This window comes from Lentinula edodes (genome assembly GCF_021015755.1).
Source record: "Lentinula edodes strain Le(Bin) 0899 ss11 chromosome Unknown C8R40scaffold_17, whole genome shotgun sequence".
Lineage (NCBI taxonomy): Eukaryota > Fungi > Basidiomycota > Agaricomycetes > Agaricales > Omphalotaceae > Lentinula > Lentinula edodes.
The window spans coordinates 197,538-215,275 of record NW_025764323.1 but is presented as its reverse complement, the minus strand read 5'-3'; the positions used below and the strand labels follow the sequence as shown (position 1 = coordinate 215,275).

Sequence of the window (17,738 nt, the reverse complement as noted above, 5' to 3'; positions counted from 1 at the left end):
CCTCTAGGCGACATCTACGCGTAGTCTGACAGTGGCACGGTCTATCACCAATTCTACGTCTCCTCGTAGAGCTCCTTCAGGTGCCAGCTCAATGATCCAAATGCATCCCAAGGGAGGTACTTTGGCTTTACCTAACTCTGCTGGGGAGTCACTATCTGGGTTATCAGTTGAGCAACTGCAGGCAACTCGGATGGTGGTAAATGGGCGACCGCAAGACTTTGGTTCAGTATCGGAAGAGCCCACCGCGTCGGGTTCAAACGTCGAGTTATCGCATAGCTATGTTGATCATCATCCTCCCCCAGATTATCATCAGGCTACAGAAACTTATCACGGCTCTCGCTGAAGTTGGCTATGGATTGTGTTCGATTTCCTCTATTTAGTGCAAATACTGTCTGGACAGATTTTTATCCGGGGAGCCTCGTGTGCCATTATCGTTGTACATATATGTACAGTATACCCTCAACACAACCTGTGATCCTATACGTTATTACTATGTCAGGAAGAATCATATGTAATATATAGAATCCTACATACATATGCCAGGAAATTACTTATTTGTTCATAGTATATGTTAAACATACACTGTCACGAAATAACAACGAATCCGATACCTCATTGATGGTTTGCATTTCGTTGTACCCATACGAGCTCATACAGGCTCCTACAATGATCATGCAGCCGCAATTCATAATTATTGGCAGGTATCATTGCGACATACGGACTATGTTGTCTCGACTGCCCGTCTTTTGTTCAAAGACTGTAAGACTTGAAGTTGGCACTAAAACTTGATCATACAGTTACGGAAGATGAGGGTTTTTTGCCAAAAAAGAACATTAGGATAATTGGGCGCTTGTGCGATAAATTTGCTCACACTCTGTGACTGGTCTTTCATGCATCCTTGACGTCTTGCCTCACAACTATTCACCTTTCGACGTCTGCACATAGATTGCACATATACTTTACACATGTCCACTTCTTCGGTTTCAAGCTCTCCTCTTAGTTCGTCGTCCACTCAATCGAAGGGCCTTCTTTCGTCCTTGATAGTGTCTCCGGAGGTTGCCTCATATTTTATCGGTACGAGCTAGTCGTCTAATCAAAAATTCAAAATATTTAACGCCTTTTATCCTAGCTGGCGGGTGTGCAGGGGCTGCTTCGAGGACTATAGTCTCTCCCCTTGAACGGTTGAAGATAATTCAGTGCGCTTGAATCGATTCTCATCTGGTTTATTCACGACGTAGTCGGACTACTTCAGGCAGGTTCAGCCCCGCACATCCGATGCACAACCCTACAAAGGCGTCTGGCGTAGCTTGGTGCGGATGTGGAAAGAAGAAGGCTTTAGAGGATACATGAGAGGTAATGGAATCAACTGTTTACGGATAGTTCCGTATAGGCAAGTCTCGGAGCTGAAATGCTGTCTGTCCTATACTGATCAAATCTATTAGTGCAGTACAAGTGAGTGATTTCGCAATCTTTGTTGAGGTCTTGGATGCTCAAGACGACTTCTAGTTCACAACCTACGAAGAACTCAAAAAGGTTGACTTCTAGAAATATGTTTGTTAAGTACTACAATGCTGACGTCAATTTATCAGTTTTTCACCAAACATGGATCAAAAGAATTGGATACACCAAAGCGACTGGCCAGCGGTGCCTTGGCCGGAATCACATCTGTCTGTAAGTCATAACCAACTACATAGCGTCCGTCTTCCTAGCGAATTGATAAAGAGGTCTGGCTGCCATAGGTACTACATACCCCCTCGACATCGTCCGCGCTCGTCTCTCAATCGCGACAGCAAGTATACCCATCACTAAGTCACAATCACCAATCACCAATTCGACGTCAAATCTCAAGCCCTCTACACAAAATACGTTTCACACTTCATCTCATCCGTATACATCGCAAGAGCTGACTATGTGGGGCATGACGATGAAGATTGTGCGGGAAGAAGGCGGAATCCGTGGGTTATATCGCGGACTTGTGGCTACAGCCTTTGGTGTAGGTGGGCTTGTTTTCTCTCCTCCGATAATAACCCAGGTCTGAACTGTGGAGATTAGCACCGTACGTAGGCATAAACTTCGCGGCATATGAACTGTTGCGTGGTATCATAACTCCACCGGGACAAAACTCTGTAACGCGGAAGCTGACATGCGGTGCTCTTGCGGGTATGTTCCATCATTCATTCGGTCTGCCCTGTGAAATTATGACGATTTCATTGTACATGCAGGTTCAATCTCACAGACACTCACTTATCCATTTGACGTCCTTCGTCGAAAAATGCAAGTCACTGGTATGAAATCCAGCGCGCTAGGAGTCAAGTATACCGGTGCTCTGGATGCTTTGGTTGGCATTGTGCGCACGGAAGGAATTCAAGGACTGTATAGAGGGTTATGGCCTAATCTTTGTAAGGCTATTTTTCCATGCGTTACCACCGGTGAGCCCGACTGAAACAGTGTTCAATGCAGTGAAAGTCGCTCCAAGCATTGCAACATCGTTCTTCACTTATGAATTGGTGTGTTATCTTTTATTGTTACAGAGGCGAGAGCTAAGGTTCTCACAGGTGAAAGAGCTTTTGATCTCGACTTGAGAACGCTCCTTAGTCTTCGTTGGGCTATATACATACTATCCTTACTAGTACATTACCAGGATTTGTTTTATACTTATAGAAACTCAGGATTAGCTTGGGATACATGTATACCATGTAATAGTAACCTAGAATTAGCGCCGAAACTCAGGGCTGGCAGAAAAATAGCACAATGATAATCATTTTTATTATTCATACAAGCTCTCCATCAACATCAGGTCGCATGTCCTGCTCGTTGGGCTGTTGTCGTTGCTCTCAACGTTCAAGAGTACATTATACTATTGTGAGCCGCGACCCTTCTTAGCTGACCATATATCTGACGTCGTCAATCCCTTTAGAATTAGCACAGCTAGAACCTTCTAATCTACCTTGAGAAGCTTTCGTCAATCCTTGTACTGTCTATCAACGCTGCGGCCGAGAAATGTTCCCAATTCCGAAGAACAACCGGCCTTCAGGCTGGCCTGATACCTTCAGTTCTTCTCCATCCACTTCTACCTCGCTGTCGTCCTCGTTTTCCTCAGGCTCCGCAGCCTCTGACATGCTCCCACAGGACTCGAGCCAGTCAGATATCGTTTCATCGGATCATCTCGCCAACCACACCACACCGTTGCCTGCTCCTATTCCTAGGCATGCTGCAGGGCATGACTTGGCTCTCGCAGCAACCCGTCCTCGCAGTTCTTCTCTTGCAGTGGTCATGGGCCAAAATTTTAGCAAGCCCTCGGCGTCGCACAAGGGCCTTTCAATTTCTACAGCTGCCGCAAATACTGGTATCAAGCTCAAACGTGCATTTGCAGGTCGGAGGAAAAAGTCCGAAGATTCAACCAAGCTGTTCGCCGTGACAGACAACAAGGAATGGGACTCGCCAGCATCTTCTCCCTCTACGTCCTCACAGGTGACTCCCCCAGCATCGAAATTCCCGAGGTCTACAAAGCTAACACAGATCGCCACTCAGGTTATTGGTGGCGCGAAGAGAGCCGCCAAATCCCCTCATGCATCTCCAATTCCACCGACACCACCACCTAAACCTTCATCTATGCAGGTGGCCAAGTTGGTCCCGACATCCACTCCCATCTCGCCCCTCAAAAAAGTGGATAATCGTGGCTCAATTATTCCAATGAGCCCCGGCATATCTTCGGCCGTCACTTTTATGAGACTCGGCGAGGAGGAACGAGAGGCGGCCCAGGTGAATGCAAATGAGGCTGCCGCACAAGTGAAGGCAAATGAGGCTGCTGCTGCACAAGTGAAGACGAACGAGGCTGCCAAGGAGGTTCCGAAGGAACTTTCCAATAAAACAGATACTGAAAAGGATATCTGGAGGAAGAGTGATTCCACGATGAGCCATCACACAATACGACCTGGTGCAGGAGCAGGGCCTCGCTCCTCACGCCCAGTGTCAATGGCAGAATCATTACAGTCAAACCACACCATCGTGCCGGTTAATAAGCGCCTGAGTGCGCTCATTACCGACGCCGAGTTTGGACCTCCAGAGGAGGAGGACGATTCATCATTTGTATCGGCATCTGAAGAAATCACGCCAATACCGCTTAGTGCTAATACTTCATCTACCAACATCAAGGGTCGAAGATCCATGTCACTCAACCTTGGGAAAGCTACAAAGTTTGCCATCTCACCACCTTCGGCAACGAGCACAGGTGCTTTAGACCAATTAAAACCTAGATCTCCCCGCGAATCTCATCCTCGAATGACTCCGTCCTTGTCCAATGAGACCCCAACACTCACTCGTGCCGCTGCTAGCGGTATAATTGCACCGTCTAGCTCTGGTGTACAATCCACTGGTAACAACATTCGGGGTCGTCTGGCTGCATGGACCGCCACCAACAATGCTTCTTCTGAGACCTATCACCATCATCATAGTCACACTTCTCGTCCGGTGCCTCCTTCCGCTTATCATCGGAACACCCCGTCCCCTCAACCACACCAACGTAGTACTGCGATAAGTATCACAGGAAGTCTAGCACCTGCTGCAAATCTCGCTCGGCGCGCGGCGGAGAAGCTGGGTCGTTGGGGCTTTTCTTCAAACTCATCAGGATACTCTTCGTCTTCTTCTAGCACAGGCTATTCTTCTGATCATGCACTTGGTCGAACGACTTCCAATAATTCTTCGGGACAAATGTCATCGGGACGGGGCAAGCAGAGGCGAACACCGGACGCACCTTCTGGTGCTTGGAGTGTCAGTTCATCCGGCACCTCAGATTCGGATGCTCTTCTCGTTCCTGCCGGCCCTTCGTTAGGAACACAGATCAGAAGCCCATTGCGAAAGACCGCTGGAGGTGCAGCCGTTGCTGGTGGAATTGTATTTGGAAGGCCATTAACAGTCGTAGTAAAGGAAACGTCTGTAGGCCGTTCGCCAAACTACGATTCGAGTTCAGGCTTTGATCGGTCGAAAATGACGATGGAAACGCTGGGTACTATAACGAAAAAGCAATCAAAAGCTCTGGAGACTAGGCGGCTACCTGCGCTTGTAGTGAGATGTGCACAACATCTACTCCTGTGGGGAGTCGGCGAAGAAGGACTTTTTCGGCATGTTTATCAATTATCTGAGTGTGAAAAACACTGACTTTGATCGTTTAGTGTCAATGGCAGGCCCTCACATGTCGCAAAGCTCCGTCATGAATTTGATACAGGTATGCAACTGTTGCAGATTTTTTTCGTATATGAACCTCACGTATCACTAGGTGCTGACTATAACTTGCAAGAATGTTCGCCAGGGGAGCTCGACCCTCATGCAGTAGCGTCGATATTCAAAGCTTTCCTTCGTGAACGTAAGTTCGTCGTGTTGTATCTCATGTGACCGTTGCTAACATTACTGATAGTCCCGGAACCGATCTTAACACATTCCCTACTCCCTTACTTTGAGGCTGCCCTAGCCCACGAGCAAGCTACAAACGAACAACAGCTGCGAGAGCAACCCGTGTCACCACGCGCTATGTCTGGGCAACGAGGGCCTCCACTACCATCGGGTCCCAAAAACGGTCTGCAAGGCTTGCGAAAACCGCCTTCACTCTCGACCCTCGCAATGCCCAATTTGAGTGGTTTACGACCACCATCTCGTTCGCTTTTGAATGTCTTGAAGTCCCTTGTTCGTCAACTGCCCATCGAAAACAGGGATCTTATTTTAACCGTCACAGACTTGATAAAGGCTACTGCGAAGGAGAGTCAACATACGAGAATGCCATTGAATAATCTGTTGTTGGTGTTTTGCCCCAGCCTCAATATGAATCCTCCACTGTTGAAGGTTCTCTGCGAGGCCGAAGACATTTGGGAACAGGAAGATCCGTCACCAGTTCTGGATATCAAACGAGAAGATGCGATTCTAGATATCAGCCCAAGTTCAGATATTGCGGAAGCTGGACATACGGCTCGTCCAGACACCAGTGATACAACGGCGGCTCAGGAAATTGATGAAGGCTCATTATCCTCGGCATCAGCCTCCTCTTCTCCTCCAACTAGTTCTCGAGTTATTCATGGACACGAGCGTCTGAGCCTTGAACGCAGTCCTACGAGTGAAGAAAGGATCCGATCGAAAAAGCCTCATGGACCACGCCGAGCTGCTGCTGTTCCCCAGGTAGTTCCTGTAGATGGCACCTCACCTGTCGTCCACAACGAGTTACCATATCCTTCAGGTTCAACAGACGTATCGTTCGAATCGATGTCTTTGCGAGATGACGGCTCGTCGTATATCTCTAATTCCGACACGCGGTCTGAGTTTGCTTCATCTCCGTTTGAACGTGGAGTTCCCTCGCCCCCTTTATCTTCGTCGGTTGAGTCATTGAGAACACCGTCGTCTTCATCCGCAGGGCCTTCGTTGACCCATCTGCCACTTGAAAAGCCTCGTCTCGGGAAGTTACTTTCACCGTCCGAAGTTGAGATTGCTGGGGATGATTTCGTTCATCCGCGGAGGTTCCTCGATAATCACCTTAGTGGGCACATCAAGTTTCCAACGGCACCCGACGACTCACCCGTAACGCCTGTGTCACCCCGGATGTCTGCACCTAGTCTTTCCCTGGGCAGCCCTTCGCCGACAAACTCTGCGCCTTCTTCCCCAAGAGCGCGTCGAATCAAAAAGCCCTCATTGCAGCTCCTTTTCTCCAAGCGATCTGCATCCTCGTTGAAGTCGCTTGCTGACGGAAAACCAGTCATATCCTCACCCATTCCAACACCCTTGGCGCCGAGCTTATCATCGGATTCTTCTGTATCTACACCGTCGTCTGCCGTCACAGCTCAGTCTGTTGCATTCTTCTCTCCACCTGTGCTCGACACTAACATCGCAGCTTCGCCGCTCCGGTTCGGCCTTGGTTTCGATCCGCGACTCTCGCCAGATTTGCAAGTGCGAACTGCTGCCCAGACCAATGAGGAGCAGCATGTCGAAGATGTAGTCATAACTCCTGTTGGCGAGACCCCCATTGCCAATCGGTACTGCACCCCTGCTAGTTCGACGTTGTCACTTCCATTGTCGAGTGATGCTACTATGCCGTCTCATTTGAGGCCGTACCCTACAGCACGATCGAAGCTAACGTCAAAGACCTTGACATCATCTGCATCGTCTAACCACTTAGGTCTACTTGGTGACCAAGAAGATCAGGAAGATTGGACTCAAAGTGTTCTACTAGCTGCCGATGCAGGAGGTAATTGGAGCTGATCGACATACTATGGTGTTTTAGCTGTCCATCTCAGCTTTTCTTAATACATTGGCGCTATGGACTCCAATCTGCGGATCGTTTGTCTTATAATACTTATATATATACCCTCATCATTCGTCCTTCTTTGTTTGTCTCCTATCTGCATTGCTTCGTCCTTAAGTATACCTGTACATCTGCTCGTCTTTGCGTACATCTTCTCCTCGTTTCTGTCCATTACGCATCTAAGTAGTAAAGTTCATCAAGTATCCACTCAATTTTGCCAATGTTTGATCCAACGGATTCGTGTGAAGAGCAAATAGACAACTTATGAGGGGCGGCGGGACGAGTGAAGATTGAATAGGTCTGGAACATCGATGATCAACTGATCCTGCCAGCGGGCCTTCGTGATGCGACGTATCTTCGTTCATGTCATCTTTGTACAGCGTACTCAATGCACGGTTCGCTTAGATTTACTGTATACTAATTGTTGCCCATTTTACCTTTACTCATATGCTTGCTTTTCTCAAGCCTCAGTCAGTACCGAAGGGCAGAGGGTACTGAAAGTTTCTGAAAAGATGTCCAACGCGTCACAACACGTTACCGTATAAATACATCGCGTCATTCCTCCAGATTCCTTTGGCTCCCTCCATCATCACCTTTTATTTCTTCAGTCAACGACTCAGCGACGCTAGCTCTTTTCATCACGAATATTCACTCATAATGGCTTCTGATGCAGTGAAAAAGGTCCAACAAAAATTATTCAGAGGAGGTAATATTTCTAATGATGATGGCCTTCCTCGCTCCGAGCCGGCGTTGACTATCAACATTCCTGCTGTCCCTTCGACGCCGAAGCCACCTGCCGCTGCTCCTCCGAAGTCTACAAAAGTATCTGATCCATCACCTGACGACGATGAGCTTGATGCTCGTCAACAGCAAGACGATCGCTCTTACCGTGAACGCCTTGCGTCTCGGATTGGCGCTGATTATAAAGGCGTAGAGCGATATCGCCTTGAACAGGACGAGCGACGTGAAAGACACTGGAAACGTTGGGGCCCTTATCTTAGTGACCGTCAATGGGTAAGTATCTCCAATCTTTGCTTGTCAATCTAAATTATGAGCATCGTTCTAGGCCACGGTACGTGAAGATTACTCGGCCAACGGAGATGCCTGGAGTCATTTTCCTCATGAACACGCGCGATCTCGTGCTTACCGTTGGGGCGAAGACGGTATTGCTGGAATTTCCGACAATCATCAACGTCTTTGTTTCTCCCTCTCTCTTTGGAATGGCAAGGATCCCATTCTCAAGGAGCGCCTGTTTGGTGTCACTGGACATCAAGGCAATCACGGCGAGGACGTTAAAGAGCTCTACTACTACCTTGACTCGACTCCTTCCCACTCGTACATGAAATTCCTTTACAAATACCCTCAACGTCGCTACCCGTACGAAGAACTGGTTACTGAGAACCAGAATCGTAGTCGTGACGTTGCCGAATATGAGATTCTCGACTCAGACGCGTTCGATGAAGATAGGTACTGGGATGTCTTCGTGGAGGTAAGTCCTAGACGCATATATGCGCGTATCTTCTGACTTACATTACGTACCATCAGTACGCCAAGGACGAAGACGAACCAGATAATGTCTATATCAGGATTACTGCCTATAATCGAGGGCCTGATCCTGCAACTCTCCATATCATCCCCCAACTGTGGTTCCCGAACACTTGGTCATGGCCCTTAGAAAAGCCTCCCATGCCTTCCTTGACTGCCCATAATCGCAGCGGCATCAATTATATCACCGCCAAACATCCAGACCAACCTAAAACCCACCTTTATTGTCTTCCTTCTCCCCCACCGGTTGGTCCAGATGGCAACTTTGACGTTGATCCCGAGACAGAAGCCGTTGAACCAGAATTGCTATTTACCGAGAACAACACCAACTTTAGTCGCCTTTACGGAGGTCAGAATGAAACGCCCTACGTCAAAGACGCTTTCCACGACCATATTATTCCTTCTCATCGCCCTCCCCCACCTGAGGGTGATGAAGACTTCTTCTCACATAAGATCCGCTCTCGAGCTCGTGTCTACTCTACTGCTGGCTCCGAAGTCGACGATGACGAAGTAGAGGAAGGTCCTTGCACACCTTTTCCATCTGGACCTGATTTTGTGAACCCGAACAAGACCGGGACTAAGTCTGCTGCTCATTACATTTTCAAAGATGTACCCGGCCAAGGGGGCTGCTCTGTTGTCCGTCTCAAACTTACGCCTCTCTCTGTGAAAAAGGACCTTAGCATTGAGGACGAAGGTATCTTTGATGATGCTGTTGAAGCTCGTCGTCAGGAAGCAGATGAATTTTACAACTCCCTCGTCTTTGGGCCTATCAGCGATGATTTCAAACAAATCATGCGACAAGCGTTGGGAGGGATGCTCTGGACGAAACAGTACTACAAGTTCATTCAGAAGGAATGGTTGGAGGGTGATCCTGCTCAACCTCCTCCTCCTCCCGAACGCAAGTTCATCAGAAACCGGGTAAGATCTCTTTGAGCGTGCTCATCGACTGTCACTTGAATATTATCTTAAAGGATTGGCGCCACATGCATGTTGCGGACGTATTATCCATGCCCGACAAGCAAGTCGTATTTTACTACCGAGATAGATGATCGCCATCACTAACGTCGATCACTAGATGGGAGTATCCGTTCTTCGCTGCATGGGACACTGCTTTCCATTGCATTCCTCTTGCAGTCGTTGACCCTGCATATGCTAAGAAACAGCTGGATCTCATGACTAGGGAGTGGTACATGAAGCCCGACGGTCAACTTCCCGCCTACGAGTGGAACTTTGGCGATGTGAACCCACCTGTACACGCCTGGTATGCATGCGACAATTGCCTTATCATCTTTGAATTTTGATCTTTTTTGAATTTCCAGGGCCACTTTCCGAGTCTTCAAAATTGAACGCAAACTTTATGGCCGCGAAGACCTTGAATTCTTGGAAAGGGTATTCCAAAAGCTTCTATTGAATTTCACCTGGTTAGTCGTACTTCTTATCTTTTGATCTAACTCGTCGTTCTGAAAGGTTGTTTTAGGTGGGTCAATCGAAAAGACGCTGAAGGGAGCAACGTCTTCGAAGGTGGTTTCCTAGGGCTGGACAATATCGGCCTTTTTAACCGTTCTGAACCTCTTCCGACCGGAGGAAACTTGCGTCAAGCAGATGGTACCGCTTGGATGGCTTTCTATTGTCTGAACATGCAAGTTTTCTTTCATGATTTTCATCTTCATCTACTGAACGTCATATTTAGGCTTAATATTGCACTCGAACTCGCTAAACACAACCACGTGTATGAAGATATCGCTTCCAAGTTTTTTGAGGTTTGCCACAATTCTGAAAATCGCGACGATTCCTTACTAACCTTTTTTGAAGCACTTCCTTTTCATTTCTGATGCTATGACATACAAAGCTGGTGATAACGAATCGAGTTTGTGGAACGAAGAAGACGGAATGTACTACGATGCGATTTCATTTGGTCCCGGCAACACCATGCAGTTGCCTGTTCGCAGTCTCGTCGGCTTAATTCCTCTATATGCGACAATGGTCTTGGAGCCTTCGGTTCTGAAACGCTTGCCCGGATTCAAGAAACGTATGGAATGGTTCATTGACAATCGACCGGGGGTTTCGGACAGGAACATCGCCAATATGAAAGGTAAGTAAGTCGACTCATGTCTGTAAGCATCATTTCTTATCTTTTTTCTTCTCTGCTTTAGTCGGAGGAAGGGATCAGCGTCGATTGTTGGCGCTGGCCAGCAAAGAACGTCTAGTCAGTATCTTGCAGAAGATGCTTGATGAAGACGAATTTTTCAGCGAACATGGAATTCGATCGTAAGTATTTTTGATCATTATGGGCTCCTCAGTTGCTCAGACTTGGAGATAGATTGTCGAAAAAGCACAAGGACGAGCCGTGGGGCATGGATGTGCACGGTCAACGATACGAAGTCAACTATTGGCCTGGAGATTCAAAGTCGGGCATGTTCGGTGGAAACTCGAACTGGAGAGGACCTATTTGTAAGTTTCTGTTACTGGTGGATGATGCGCGATCCTCAATTTATCTGATATGTATTAGGGCTCGCGACCAACTTTTTGCTCATCGAAAGTCTTCAGCGTTTCTACCAGTACTATGGTGACGAGCTACAGGTCCGTTGATGCGACTGCGCGCGACCTGTGTTTTTTTTTCTGATACAAGTTGTGCTTCTCAGGTTGAATGTCCCACTGGAAGCGGAGATTACATGAACCTCGTTGCTGTTGCGGAGGAAATTCAACACCGTATTATCCATATTTTCGGCAGAGATATGCAAGGTCGTCGTGCCACGAACGGTGGTAATCCCAAGTTGGATCATGACCCTCATTTCCGTGACTACGTATGGTTCTATGAGGTGAGTTGTGGTATTTCGTCCGGCAAGATATTATTGATATTGATACTTCATCACCAGTTCTTCCACGCTGATGACGGTCGTGGTCTGGGAGCGTCGCATCAAACTGGGTGGTATGTGACCGAAACTTGTTTTACTATAGAAATTTGACTGTAAACTCGTTGTAGGTCTGGCTTGGTTGCGTATCATATATTGCAAAGTGGTGTCAGTTGCCGACTTCCTAAAACACCCCGAAGTAAGTGCTTTTCTCATATGTGAATAGCGTTTATTTGTTACTGATATTGTGTTGTTGAACAACAGCCCCTCGTAGTACAGCAAACCACTATTTCGATGTGCGTCTTATGAAGAGTTGTTATCCTTCGTTGTTATCCTGATATTAACCGGACTTTATACAGGAAACTATCGACTCGCAGTCTGAATTTGGGGATGATAATCGTTCTGCCTTTAGCATGATGAGCGCTTATGACCGCAACACTCTGGGGGATATCTCTCCCGATGCACTTTAGTTGATTGTTATGACGGGTTTTTTAGTTTTCGAAATGTTGTTGTAGAGCTCCAAGTATACTGTTACTACTGTAATTTTGATACCAGATCCGCTGAATGTAGACTATAGTCCAATAGAACGCTGGTATATTATTTTGCTTGCACCAAGTACAGTCTTGCGGACTTGGTCAACTGGCAAGGATTGTATCGGCATTTTTCTACGTCGCATCAAGACTCCGTTGACTAGTTTTCGACTTGGGCAGACCTGGGCAGACTGGTTTGTTGCTGATCACGCTCAGCAATTATTTGACACAGGTTGCATATGTTTTAGCCACAGTATCATTCCGATAGGTCACAGCGGATACCAGGCGGATACTAAGGTCCATTCACTTCTATTCACGTTCTGCTCATCTGCATATGAATACAATGTAACACAGTTCAAGGGAACGACCTCGGCGACCCGGGGGGCGCTGAGAGATTTTCGGTCATCCTCGTGCAGGGGCCATGCTAATCTTCTATGTCAGGCATTGTGAAAGAACATTACATTAGCATCGCCCCAGCACAAGGATGAACTAAAATTCTCCTGACCGAAAAATGCCCCAGGACCTGAAACTGTGCTAGTGCATTAGCCTGCAAAGAACTTTAAGAAGGTTTCTTGAGCGTCTTTTTGATTGTAAGAATGCCAGAAGAATGCCTTGCAAGATTACATGAGGATGGTACCAGTCATAATGAGCGAGACTGATACAGACGTTAACAGTAATATAAGGATTTGATTTACTCCAATCAATGCTGGCACTGGTTCAAATCAGCGCCTACGATGGTAGCGCCCATTCCCCGTAGATTGTGTACAATCATTTTCATGCTCCTCTCCTCGATTGTTGGACTGTTACATTATGTCCCCTTCGGGGTGACATACGAAAAAATTGGAACGATACAGAGAAGATTAGCATGGCCCCTGCACAAGGATGACACGCTTTCCCGGAGTGGTAGATCTACGGATCTCAATATTTATTTTGTTTACGGTTTGGAAGAGTTTTGGACCTTTTACGCAGAACTCAAATATTTCCCACGGTCTTCGACGCCTTTCTCTCCACCCCCCTTACGCAGAAGTGATTCTCAGAGCTTCAAAAGCCTCTCTTATGGTACTGCACCATGTTCTGAGAATGTGTACAAATTTTGAGATCTAACGGTTCAGTTATCAACACCTTGGGAAATTGGGATGTGACTTGATCATGACGCGGACCTCCCGTCCTCGTCCGAACCACACTCTGAGTTGATGCGCTCAATGCAAATCGTTCCAAAGGTCATTTTATTTGGTTCTATGCATATGTTTTTATCTTTGTGCAGGGGTCACACTCGACACTTTCACATAGTAGAATTGTCTGACCCTTCTAAGTATTACCAACTGGTTGACTCTCGTATTATGTGCCTGTAGGACTCAACTGTGGAGGCCCACAATCAAGTCAATCCTCTTGCACACGACACAAAATTTTGCACCACGCATTGAACACAGTATGGTCCAAATGTTTTTAGAAAAGAACTTTATGTATGTACACACATTTCTGCCAATTCGCTGTTGCAAGTTTTATTTTTATCTGTATCCAGAGGCCTTTTCATACGAGTCCCAGAATTTGAGATGCGAAATAGCATTGACTCTATATAATACATAAAATCCTGGATCCAAAGCCTGGCTAAAGCTAGCAAGATCTTCCGCAGACAAGAAAAAGAAAGAAAAGGAGAGAGAACACAGGTGATACCGATAGTTAGATCGTAGAAATCATGGCAAAGTAAGAGAGAGAGTATTTACCTCTTCAAACCAGAGAAGAGCGTGATCAGAGGTTGCCTATGAGAGAACGAAGGAGAGAATTTAAAAAGAAGAGATAAAAGAGGGTGGGGATATGACATGGAAATGATACAACGACGGAGGGAGGAAAATATAAGGAATGTGCAGATAGACGACCCGAGGTCCCGAATATAATTAAATGCAATGAGATGTGCGGAACACGATAGTAGATTTGGAAAGCGTGCAAGGAGAACAACGAAATAAGTGCTAGGCGATGCAAGTGATAAGATAATTATATGCATGAATAGGTGGGGGGGGATGGAAAAGAAAAGAACAAGAAATGTGTAAGGAGATAGGGGGACGGAAACTTCATGTAACAAATAATGTTACTTGTCCGCCTGGTCGATACTGTTCAAAAGCCATTTGAACATCCTCAGTCGACCCTAATGAAACCATATCACCGTCTTCATCCTTGTACTTGACACGTAGTGGCCCATCATCTCTCCGTGGTCCACAAAGACGTATTTTCCGTCCAACCTTCTCAACCAGATCATCAAACTCTGTCATTCGCGGTACCTGGATGACGAAAATGTCTTCATGGAAGTGCACTTTGACTTTAACAGGGTGACCAAAGGGTGAATGACCCACGCCATTTTCAAACACTTGCGATCGTGACGGACGAATATTGTTGACACCAGCCAATGAAGATTCGCTGGAACCGTAAGGGGTGATAGGTGAAGATGAATTGGGAGAGTAATCTGAGCTGTCGCCTGTAGACTGGCTGGAACCGCTTCCGCGTTTACTGCTACTCACAGAGGTACTTGGGCGCGAATTCCATTGTGCAGATGGTAATGGTGGAGGTGGTTCACTTTTCGGAATATATGCGGACGGCTGACTTGCACTGCGCGAACGGTTCAAAGGAGGTGGGTTGTAGACAGCAGATGCTGGGGTAGGGGGGATGCCCGAGCGGTAGTCGCCACTAGAATCATAGCCTGTTCGAAGCTTGGTCGAGCTGAATTGACTGCGAAGTGATGGCCGAGACAACCGTGGGCCATTGACAATGTTCCCAAAACTGGCATCAGATTGAGCGCTCATAGCACTCACGTTGGAGTTGAGGCGTGGGGTAATCGGTCGGGCAGAACCATTCATAGCAGAGAGATGGCCGTCAACATATGAATCGCGCTCGCTGGCTGTTGTAGTACGACGTTGACCGATCGGTGTTCCTCGTCCAGATGGTGCGTATTGCGCGCTAGCGGGGGGATAATCCTCATACTCATCCTCGTCGGCTTCAACATCGAAGCCGTCATGTGGTGGGTACCCCTGTGGACCTGATCCATATCCATTAGTCGGACCCGAGGGACCTTGGCCCTGCTCACGGTCGTAAACGCTACCAGATCGGCTGCGAGATGTGACACCGTTGGGCGGTAATGGATACGGAGGAACACTTGCAGGAGGGTTGAGTCGAGGGTTGGTACTGTTTTGCTGAAGGCGCGAAAATCCTCCTCGGTCAGAAGCCCGGCGTTGTGCGGCTTCCCGTATCAACCGGTTGATTGTCGACTCCCATTGTTTCATCTGATCCTCCCGGCGACATCGCAAAGTGAAGTATTCCAGGTCGTCATCCCCTTTCCACCACACCGCTAAAGGATATTGAGTTGGAACGCCGGAGGCTAAACATACATTCAATAACGCAACAAAGGAAAACATTATGGACATGCATACAAGTTGAATTTCGATTATTGCCTGTAGGAATCGCCTGGGTAACGTTCCCGAGGAAAATTCGGCCCTTGAGAAGAAGAGGAGTAGACTTCTTCTGGGGTTGACCAAATCCTCCTGGAAGCTGGAGAGGAGATGAAGTTCCTTGTTTCTTGAGTATTGAATTGCTCTTATTGACCTTCCTACCATTCGGAGGTGGAGGGAGAGCTTCTTTGCAACAAAGAATGATCTTTTCGAAAAGGAAAACATGATATTCCCTGTCGATTTCGGACTTTGTGACGATAAAGATATCATCGAGTAGAAGTTGCCCAAAGTTTTCCAAGTGATGACCCTTCCAGTCATCGACTCGGCTCTGCAGGTTTTTCACGGTTTGTTCGTTTTCGGCCTGGCGCTGAGCTTCGTTGATTTTATCGGTAATGCGTTTCGCTGCGTCTGAACCAGCTTTCAATTCATCATAGTAGGGGTAGTCGTCGGCGGATGATGCTTTGATCAAGGACTGTCGGCAAGAAATCAGCCTTTTGACACTCCACTCCCTGAGCCATTAAACACGCACATCAAGCAGAAGGGGATATTTGCAAACTCGCTGAACAGGTTTGATGAGGAATGCTGGCAATTCGCCTTTTACGTTGATCAGGTGATTGAGCGCCTGTCAGAACCATGATGAGTAAACATTGGAATTTGCCGATATTCATTTGGTCGTCAGGTCGACGATATTGGGCAGAAAGATTGGGAAAGGAAGACTCACCGCGAGACTTTGTTCATGGGTGAGCATGAGCTCCGAGGCTGTAGTATAGTTGCCACAGTAGGGTTCATACACGATAAATTCATCTTCCTAATGGAGCCGAAAGTCAATGATGAGAAAGGAAACATTAGCATATAAGCAAATGGCTCAGAATGGAACAAGGATACGTACGCTTTCAATGAAAAGCTGCCCCCAGCGTTGTTCTTGCCATTGAAGTTCGGCAGTGCTCTCAAATTTGATAAGAAATTTTCGCTGAAAGTTGAGCAGTTTATTAAGGCCGGGAAATAGAAGATGTATAGTATCCTGGTCGATGATGTTGCTCTGTGAGAGGGCTGTAGAATATTTCTGAAGAAAAACTAAGGTCAGTAGGTAAGCTATAGGCGTTACGGTTCAGGCGCACCTGCATTATCTCCAGATCCTGTACATACTTGCGCTCCGTCTCGACCATCTCACGAATGATATTGTTGCGCGCAGCTTCACGAGAACCTGCCGGTGGGATAGATACATGGGGGTCGGAAAGGGAGTCGAAGGAGTCATGAGAAGATATGTATGGTGGCGACGGAGGTGCCTCTTCGAAAACGTCTGCTGGTAGGTGGTCGACGATTGCCTTGACAGTTTTCACCACCTGAGAACAGTGTCAGTAGCAAGAAAGCTAGTAAGATCGAGCGGACAAACCTTGACAAGACCGTCGTTTGATGAGCGAAGCCATAGCTCAGTTACTGTAAATGGCTCGCAATCTGGGATGTGTTGGGTAACAGCTTCAGAAGTGAGCTGCATAGCAAACATGAGGATACTGTGCTTTTTGGCACGATCTGGATTCTGCTCAAACTTTTCGTTGAATTCGGATTTGTTAAGTTTCTTGAACCCTTCATCTTCGGGAAGCAAATCGAAGAGGTAACACAGAGGTATTCCTAGGGAAAATAGGTCCCATAGTTGAGTTACGGGATCTGTGGACTGACGAGAGTCAGAAGAGGAGGCGAGCTTGAAGTAATAGTCGAAGCCTCGAATTCGCATTAGACGGGATCTTAGACGAGAGCATTCTTGATATAGAGAAGTAATGGCAGCCTGATTCAGAAGAGTGTTGTTGGCCACTGGTAAATCGATAGGCAAGCCCGCACTGGAGACAATGGATTTTTTTCGGCCTGCGACGGAAGCCATAGCTTTGGGCGGGGGAGTCGACGAATGAGTCGAAGTCGGTGGACGTTGTGTACAAGGGTAAGGGCGGTGAGAAGAAGGCAACTTTCCCAGCTTGATTCCAACACAAACAACTTACGTAACGACCTGTTTTGGATATCTTTTCATCTCATCAAATCGCTCATGAACCATTGTTCTCCCATTTCTCTTTTGCTTCTATAGCTTTGTATTCTTTTGTGT

General features: G+C 47.1%; 5 protein-coding genes across 5 annotated transcripts; 4 read left to right on the top strand and 1 right to left on the bottom strand.

The window, feature by feature from the left end:
- Window positions 1–810: 810 nt before the first annotated feature.
- On the top strand, window positions 811–2,776 carry C8R40DRAFT_1103815 (mitochondrial carrier domain-containing protein). The gene is made up of 11 exons (XM_046228040.1): window positions 811–1,074; window positions 1,130–1,196; window positions 1,253–1,390; window positions 1,443–1,452; window positions 1,507–1,533; window positions 1,590–1,671; window positions 1,740–1,997; window positions 2,053–2,160; window positions 2,223–2,399; window positions 2,461–2,507; window positions 2,556–2,776. Exons 1-11 carry the CDS (start codon window positions 966–968, stop codon window positions 2,580–2,582), a joined length of 1,050 nt encoding a protein of 349 aa, XP_046086465.1. The 5' UTR covers window positions 811–965; the 3' UTR covers window positions 2,583–2,776.
- On the top strand, window positions 2,776–7,503 carry C8R40DRAFT_1103808 (uncharacterized protein). Its single transcript, XM_046228039.1, has 5 exons — window positions 2,776–2,862; window positions 2,918–5,120; window positions 5,172–5,224; window positions 5,276–5,362; window positions 5,414–7,503. Exons 2-5 carry the CDS (start codon window positions 3,001–3,003, stop codon window positions 7,237–7,239), a joined length of 4,086 nt encoding a protein of 1,361 aa, XP_046086464.1. The 5' UTR covers window positions 2,776–2,862; window positions 2,918–3,000; the 3' UTR covers window positions 7,240–7,503.
- A 137-nt stretch (window positions 7,504–7,640) lies between these two features.
- Window positions 7,641–12,546, top strand: C8R40DRAFT_201608 (Six-hairpin glycosidase-like protein). The gene is made up of 17 exons (XM_046234325.1): window positions 7,641–8,296; window positions 8,349–8,771; window positions 8,828–9,745; window positions 9,799–9,845; window positions 9,903–10,088; window positions 10,147–10,248; window positions 10,305–10,466; window positions 10,518–10,587; window positions 10,640–10,919; window positions 10,981–11,095; window positions 11,148–11,278; window positions 11,337–11,407; window positions 11,470–11,646; window positions 11,704–11,756; window positions 11,811–11,878; window positions 11,944–11,975; window positions 12,039–12,546. Exons 1-17 carry the CDS (start codon window positions 7,940–7,942, stop codon window positions 12,147–12,149), a joined length of 3,303 nt encoding a protein of 1,100 aa, XP_046086463.1. The 5' UTR covers window positions 7,641–7,939; the 3' UTR covers window positions 12,150–12,546.
- A 166-nt stretch (window positions 12,547–12,712) lies between these two features.
- Window positions 12,713–13,404, top strand: C8R40DRAFT_201709 (uncharacterized protein). Its single transcript, XM_046234326.1, has one exon. It carries the CDS (start codon window positions 12,944–12,946, stop codon window positions 13,304–13,306), a length of 363 nt encoding a protein of 120 aa, XP_046086462.1. The 5' UTR covers window positions 12,713–12,943; the 3' UTR covers window positions 13,307–13,404.
- Window positions 13,405–14,278: 874 nt separating this feature from the next.
- On the bottom strand, window positions 14,279–17,522 carry C8R40DRAFT_1045082 (uncharacterized protein; the record flags this gene model as incomplete). Its single annotated transcript, XM_046224272.1, has 7 exons — window positions 14,279–15,576; window positions 15,629–16,118; window positions 16,176–16,268; window positions 16,368–16,454; window positions 16,536–16,709; window positions 16,765–16,989; window positions 17,040–17,522. 7 exons carry the CDS (start codon window positions 17,520–17,522, stop codon window positions 14,279–14,281), a joined length of 2,850 nt encoding a protein of 949 aa, XP_046086461.1.
- Window positions 17,523–17,738: the final 216 nt, after the last annotated feature.

Bases quoted from the DNA above. Each gene is read 5' to 3' on its own strand.
- C8R40DRAFT_1103808 (XM_046228039.1), top strand. From the start codon at position 3,001: ATGTTCCCAATTCCGAAGAACAACCGGCCTTCAGGCTGGCCTGATACC. The intron at 5,121-5,171 runs GCATGTTTATCA...TTGATCGTTTAG, and splicing joins GGCGAAGAAGGACTTTTTCG to TGTCAATGGCAGGCCCTCAC. The intron at 5,363-5,413 runs GTAAGTTCGTCG...CATTACTGATAG, and splicing joins CAAAGCTTTCCTTCGTGAAC to TCCCGGAACCGATCTTAACA.
- C8R40DRAFT_1103815 (XM_046228040.1), top strand. From the start codon at position 966: ATGTCCACTTCTTCGGTTTCAAGCTCTCCTCTTAGTTCGTCGTCCACT. The intron at 1,075-1,129 runs GTACGAGCTAGT...CTTTTATCCTAG, and splicing joins GGTTGCCTCATATTTTATCG to CTGGCGGGTGTGCAGGGGCT. The intron at 2,400-2,460 runs GTAAGGCTATTT...TGTTCAATGCAG, and splicing joins AGGGTTATGGCCTAATCTTT to TGAAAGTCGCTCCAAGCATT.
- C8R40DRAFT_201709 (XM_046234326.1), top strand. From the start codon at position 12,944: ATGGTAGCGCCCATTCCCCGTAGATTGTGTACAATCATTTTCATGCTC.
- C8R40DRAFT_201608 (XM_046234325.1), top strand. From the start codon at position 7,940: ATGGCTTCTGATGCAGTGAAAAAGGTCCAACAAAAATTATTCAGAGGA. The intron at 11,096-11,147 runs GTAAGTATTTTT...ACTTGGAGATAG, and splicing joins AGCGAACATGGAATTCGATC to ATTGTCGAAAAAGCACAAGG. The intron at 11,279-11,336 runs GTAAGTTTCTGT...GATATGTATTAG, and splicing joins GAACTGGAGAGGACCTATTT to GGCTCGCGACCAACTTTTTG.